At 50.0% G+C, this 7,500-nt stretch overlaps 1 protein-coding gene across 1 annotated transcript in view; it reads left to right on the top strand.

Moving 5' to 3' along the window:
• The window catches only part of hgfb (hepatocyte growth factor b), a 20,412-nt gene that overhangs the window by 742 nt on the left and 12,170 nt on the right, over nucleotides 1-7,500 (top strand). The window contains exons 2-5 of the mRNA XM_060060095.1: nucleotides 2,666-2,814; nucleotides 4,623-4,743; nucleotides 5,852-5,970; nucleotides 7,444-7,500. The exon at nucleotides 7,444-7,500 is cut by the window's right edge and continues 109 nt beyond it. Coding sequence (XP_059916078.1) covers nucleotides 2,670-2,814; nucleotides 4,623-4,743; nucleotides 5,852-5,970; nucleotides 7,444-7,500 — 442 coding nt within the window. The 5' untranslated portion in view covers nucleotides 2,666-2,669. The remainder of the gene's footprint in view (nucleotides 1-2,665; nucleotides 2,815-4,622; nucleotides 4,744-5,851; nucleotides 5,971-7,443) is intronic.

Genomic DNA, 7,500 nt, shown 5'->3' with positions numbered 1-7,500 from the left:
AAATTAACCACTGAGAATTCGAACACCACTACAAAATGGCGAGCACCCTAAATAGTACACTATATCCGTGATAGGGAACGATTTCGAACACAGCTTATGTCTGCTTTCGATGCTTCCCCTGCTTCCCCTCCTTCTCCTCCTCTTCTTTTCCTTCTCCTTCTTTAGGTTCTGGCAGGCTAGATGTAGCAAAGGCGCATTACTGCCCCCACAGGCGACAAATAGAAGTTTGGATAAATCACAAATCTCGCGAGACCGATTTTTGACGCGACGGGTAATATCGTCGAGTTTAATCTCGCGAGATCTCGTGGCACGAGATCTCGTCACACCCCTAGTGTACAGTAATGTAATGTAAATAATGTGACGTAACAATGGTGAGAGACAACGCTCAATAAGGTTTCAGCGCTATTTCAACACCGTATTTCATCCGCAGCTGCCTCAGAGCATGTGTGTGTGTGTGTGTGTGTGTGTGTGTGTGTGTGTGTGTGTGTGTGTGATATATTAAGGGTTGATTAGGCTCTTGGGTGCAATCATTCACAAGCCTTCATACGGCGTGACCTCATTGGAAGGCGTCGCAGTCAAAGATCATTTCCTGCCGAGGACTATTTTTCTACAGGGCGCTTGTGTGTGTGTGTGTGTGTGTGTGTGTGTGTGTGTGTGTGTGTGTGTGTGTGTGTGTGTGTGTGTGTCTGTCTGTCTCTGTTTATGTGTGCGTGCATTAGTGTGTGATTAGAATCTGTGCACTCCGTGCCACTGCGGTAGGATCCACTGTCTGTGAATAACTGCCGTCAGAACTCAATCAAAGATTCAAATCCAGCCCGCCTCGGGTGTATTAATAAGAACCGTCTACCATGAGACCAGAGTTAAAACAGCGGGGAAGAAAAGAAAACGCTTTGACCCTGAACTAATACCCCCCCCCCCCTCCATCGACCCTGACCTGCCCCACTTCTCATTGTAGAACCCCCCCCCCCCCGCCCCCCCCCACCCCGACCCCTACTAGTTTGAGACGAGTTGGGTGTTGGACCCTGACCCCACCCATACCACACCTGACTCTTTTCCAAACCTCATTTAGAATTTGTTTTGTATCTCGTTTTCCTGTTTTTCTTTTCTTTATGTACCGTACATTCTATGTGTTGTTAAGCGTCTTTGAGTGACCTCCGAAAAAGGGCTTTATAAAACCTTCCAATTATTATTATTATTATTATTATTATTGTGATGGCAGAGCTGAGCTCTCGCTCGTGAGATAGAGATGTCTGTACCTGAGGTAAGGGTCCCCAGCGATGGTACACATCTCCCCGTGTCCCAGCCAGGCCAGGCGCCCTTTACCTGGGACCCCGCAAACATGAGCGAACTCGCTCGTGAAAATATTGACTTTATCTCTCCCTTACTCACACGGTTTCTTATTCCATCTAATTCAGCCCCGCCCCCACACGCACACACAGACGCACACATGCCAACTCACACACTCTGCACACACCCCAACACAGACACACACATACACATTCCCCCTCTGTCTGTGTCTCATGCTCCCCGTTTCTGTCTCTTACTCACACACACTCTCTCTTTCTCTCTCTGTCGCTCTGACTCACACTCAGTTTCGCGCTCTCTCTCCTTGTTTCTGACTCACCCTCCTCCCCTAAACACACACGCATGCACACACACACACACACACACACACACACACACACACACACACACACACACACACACACACACACACACACACACACACACACACACACACACGCATACACACACACACACACACACACACACACACACACACACACACACACACACACACACACACACACACACACACACACACACACGCATACACACACACAAACACAAACCAAATCTCATGTAATTGCTTTTTATCAGTGTTATTTCTTTGGTCGTTACCCACTTACTTTGTTGATTCTCATCCCTCTCTAATTCCTCATTTTGACGGGAAAACACACACACACACACACACACACACACACACACACACACACGCATACACACACACACACACACACACACACACACACACACACACACACACACACACACACACACACACACACACATCTTCTGCTGCGCATGTTGAACCCGCATCGGAACAGACTCACTCATCAGGGCCACCGACCGCAGCCCTGTGTGTTCAAAGCGTTGACAACAGATTTATCTCTTACATGCAGAGCCAGGACATGTCCATAAATCATGGTTGGTTGTACTTGCCAACGTGCATTTTCTATGAAATTATCATTCCCCTCTTCATAATATTCCTGGTTATTTCTTCTGTTTGGATTCACGACACTGGACATACGCACAGATGAAAGCATTATGCACACGGCTGTATTGGGACGGATGCAAATCAATCCTATATTAAATAGACTAGAATTATTCAAAGTCTTCGTATGGAGTCCTTTATGAAGAGAGCAAAATAAATACAGCCCTGCTACATTCGCGTGTTTTTGTGTGCTTTTGGCGTAAGACCGTGGACATGGCTCTGAAGCAACGCAGAGTTCAGCCCGGAGTGGTTTCCTGTACATCATTGCCGCAGATGTCTCCTTCTCAGTTTGTTGATAAAAGGGCGGAAGAGATTGCAGCCCTGAACATAACTGCAGGAGAAGCCGGGGCTTTGTGAATCCATCGCTGCCTCTGTCTCTTCTCCCTCCAGGTTTATGTCCAAGAGGTACAGGAACAAGGACCTGAGGGACAATTTGTGCCGGAACCCGGACAACTCCACGGTGGGGCCTTGGTGCTTCACCACGGACCCCCGGCCGCACCTCAGACACCAGGGCTGTGGAGTACCCCAGTGCTCAGAGGGTACGCACGCACACACGCACGCACACACACACACACACACAGATACATACATACCCCACCCTCATACGTGTGCATACACATGCACTCAGAACCCCCTCTCAGACACACACACACAAACACACATGGAAACATTCCCGCACACACATACACACACACAGACATAAAACCACAGACATACACACACACACACACACACGTATCCTCGACTCCCATACTCGTGCATACACGTACACACATACCCCCCACACAGACAGATATACCCTCCCAACAGACACACATATACACGCACACAAACATTAGCTTATAGACACACACATGAAGCCCCCTTACGCGCCCACTCACATGCTCTCTCTAACACACACACACACACACACACACACACACACACACACACACACACACACACACACACACACACACACACACACACACACACACACACACACACACACACACACACACACACACACACACACATAAACACAAACACTTACACACACGACGAGAGCCTCTTGTCTCCCGCCATAGTTAGAGAGCCCATGTCCGATCACACACAACATGACGGCCCTGGAGAGGCAGAGGAGAAGCCCTTCTGTTGGCTGCTCTGTCTGATGCAGGCACTCATGGGAGACTCTCTCTCTCTCTCTCTGTCTCTGTCTCTGTCTCTGTCTCTGTCTCTGTCTCTCTCTCTCTCTCTCTCTCTCTCTCTCTCTCTCTCTCTCTCTCTCTCTCTCTCTCTCTCTCTCTCTCTCTCTCTCTCTCTCTCTCTCTCCACTATCTCAGGGGATCTCATTAATGAAACAGCAGATTCCTATACAACTCCCCACAGGACTACACACACACACAGTCCTCCAGCGTACATACAGGAGCTCGCAGGGATGAGAAGGCAGTGCTCAAAGACATAGTTTGTTTTGAAGAGCTTTGATAGGAGCCATATATTTGTTCAGGCTGAGGAAAATAACTGCAAGGGTTTGTCCAGAAATTAGTCGGCGCTAACGGGAAACACACGTTGTGGAAAGAACATTAAATATGTCTGCGTGCACACAGACAAGGCTTACGTACACATACACACACACACACACACACACACACACACACACACACACACACACACACACACACACACACACACACACACACACACACACACACACACACACACACACACACACACACACACACTGATATATGTCCCCACACACACACACACACGCACACTCACATGTGCTGGTGTAAAAGTGCTCTGTCACTGGAAGAGTGCACTCATAAACATCTGTTTCCATTCTGGACTCAGTTGTTTACACAGGACTGTATGCTCTGTACCCACCATGCTGGAATACTAATGACGCCCACTCCACATCAAAGAGGGCCCTGTGACATTACTCCACTGTGCCGTCCTACATTACATGACAACTAGTTTAGATTTGAATATGGGGTAAATGTATAATATGTATCGTTAAGTGATTCTTTGTTTTTGGTGTGCGTGTGTTTCTGTGTGTGTGTGTGTGTGTGTTTGTGTTTGTGTGTGTGTGTGTGTCTGTGGGTGCATGTGTGTGCGTGTGTGTTCTATTTTCCTGTGTGTGTGTGTGTGTGTGTGTATGTGTGCCTGTGTTTTTGTATGTGTGTGCATGCATGTGTGTGTGTGTCTGTGTTTGTGTATGTATGTGTGTGCTTATGATTTTGTATGTGTGAATGCGTGTGTGTGTGTATTTGTGTGTGTGGGTGTGTGTGTATGTGTGTTTGTGTGTGTGCGTTCATTTGCATCCGTGTGCATGCGTGTGTGCGTGTGTGTGTGTGTCTGGTCCCAGTGGCGTGTGTGAGCTGTAACGGTGAGGACTACAGAGGTCCCATGGACCACACACAGAGCGGGCGGGAGTGCCAGCGCTGGGACCTGCAGGAGCCACACACACACCTGCACCAGCCTAAGAGGTACACACACACACACGCACGCACACACGCACGCACGCACACACACACACACACACCTGCACCACCCTAAGAGGTACACACACGCACGCACGCACGCACACGCACACACACACCTGCACCACCCTAAGAGGTACACGCACGCACGCACGCACGCACGCACGCACGCACGCACACACGGACACACACACACACACACACACACACACACACACACACACACACACACACACAGACACACACAAGGGAGCGCACGGGATCGCACACAGACCCGCACACAAATGCATGCGCACATGTGTAATAAGAATAATTCAATTTGTGTGTTGGTATCTGTGTGTGTTGAGTGGGTGCGTGTATGTGTGCGTGTTTGTCTGCATATGTTTGCGTATCCACACAAACATACATATCTTTAAGTACTTAGGAAAGCACGCGCTTCACGTGTGTGGTGTGTGTCTGACTAGCTACGCGTGTGTCTAGTGTCTAGCATCAAGGCCTGGACCACCCCTCGGGCGGGCTAGGGGTGTGGATTACCACAGAGTCTGCAGACTGCAGCACTAATCTAATGAAGCGGGCCTATGGCCTCACCAGGGCCGAGGAATAGGGCTGCTTCAGGAGGTCCAGCGTCTCCGCTCACGTTCCCTGGATGTCTGTCCACACACACACACACTGTCAACACATGGGCCGCCTGCTCCTCCTCAGTGCAGGAACAGCCCGGCCCTCCAGCACTCAGACCTGCTGCCCTGCCAGACGGAGGAATGGGGCGGAACGTGTTTGTGTGTTTGTGTTTGTGTGTGTCTGTGTGTGTTTGTGTGTCCTAGATAGTGATCAGTTTTAAACAGGAAGGCAATAAACAGGTTGCATCGGGTTACATCATATCAAAATAAACAAAGAGTCGACTATTAGTGTCGTATTGTTGTTGTGCTCTTTACCTAAACAGGTTGTACCCTCGGGCACGGCGGGGCAGAAGTGTCATAGTTACCTGCTCGTGCACGACTACACGATTGCTGAAATGTGTCACTCAATATGGCTTAGCATTTCTGACCGGCCCTAAGCTGCTGTATGGTGTTGTGTTGTTTTGTGTTGTATTGTATTGTGTTGTGTGTTGTGTTAGTTTTCAGGACAAAGGTTTGGACGACAACTTCTGTAGGAACCCAGACGCGCGACACCGGCCCTGGTGCTACACTACGGACCCACACACACCCTGGGAGTACTGTGACATCAAAGTCTGCAGTAAGTGTGTGTGTGTGCGTGTGTGTGCGTTTCTATGTGTGATTGTGTGCGCGTGTGTGTGTTTGGGGGTCTGGGTGTGTCTGTGTTAGGGGCTGAGACTGTGTGTTTATCAAATTGAATCATCCAATCTCTCACACACACAAACACAGACACACACACGCAGACAGACAGAGACACTCACACATTCACACACACACGCACACACACAGATACACACCTGCAAGCCCAACTGCAGGCCGCCCATCTACTGAGCTTCCTGTTATGTCTTGGCTAATAGTCAGGCTGTTTACTCTCTCGCTGTGCCCCTGGCTCAGTCATAGGGCCCTGGAGCAGTGCATTCAGACGGGATCAGTTACAGCTCAGCATCAAGGCCCTGCTTGACAAGCAGTCAAAACACCAGGGTCACACACCATACAGGGGTCATGTCGCCTTCTAAGGGTGGTGGGCATACGAATCACACCCACACCGGCACGTGATGATGGCTGGAGACGCAGTGTGATTGTAAACGTGGCCGTTCTGAAGGGCCTTCTTCTGATTGGCGATGAGAGAGGAGCCCGCGGTGAACACTGAACCAGCGCCGCGGCTCGGCCATATGGAAGCTAGCGGGCTAACCCTGCACTGCGTTCAGAGTGGCGGAGGTACTCGCACTAATGCGATCTCCAGGAACAGAGTCCGCCTGGTGTGTTGCATGCTGTCTTGTTTGCCCCTCCCTCCGCTGGCTCGGGGACTTGGCCCGGCTGCTTCTGCTAGAGTCATCTGGTGGAGCCTTGGCACGGTTATGTTTGCCGCTTTCCTCGTGAACCCTGCAATTTACAAATCCCTCCTATTTACCCTCCCTCCCTCCCTCCCTCCCTGAACAGCCCTTTTCCACCCTAATATCTCTCTCTGTCTTCGCCTTCACGTTTTTTCTCTCTCTCACTCAATGATATTAAAGTTTTGCTGGGCATGGACCAAGTCCCACGTCCCACTTAGTCTAAATCAAAACAAGGCAGAGCGTAAAGAGCAGAGAGTTCACTCCTTTAGTTGCTGCTCATAGCCACTGATGCATCGCCGCATCCATCTCTCTCGATGGGATTCACGTATGGACAGACGGAGAGCAGCGTTGTTAGCATTACAAACATTTCACTTGTGTTACCGACAGTCTCGGAGGGGCGGGTTTGAAGTTAAGACCGATGAGATTAATTTTCCGGTGAGCAGCTGGACTTTCCCACCGAGCAGGTTTGACGCAGTGTGTTGTTGGAGGGTTTCCTCAGCTTAGTCAAAGCACCAGCGTGGATTTCTTTCTGTCCTACGCTGCCTGTTTTATGCATTCTCCCAAAGCTCTGGAGGAGCAGCAGCAGGTGGCCCACAGATTAAGGACGCCGTGGCCAAAGTAAACGTGCGCAAAGTACAAATGGATGATTCCTCAGGCTCTATTCTGGTCCTTATCAAGTTTCTCAACGTCCATGTATCTCCTTTAACTCCCCTCCGCAGACACGGCCAGAGAGAGTACTGTGGCGGAGACCACCCTGTGCTCCCAGGGCGGGGGCG

This window comes from Gadus macrocephalus, chromosome 9, assembly GCF_031168955.1.
Source record: "Gadus macrocephalus chromosome 9, ASM3116895v1".
NCBI classification, from domain to species: Eukaryota; Metazoa; Chordata; class Actinopteri; order Gadiformes; family Gadidae; genus Gadus; species Gadus macrocephalus.
Note: the sequence above shows the minus strand (reverse complement) of the source record. Positions and strands in the feature narration are given on the sequence as shown.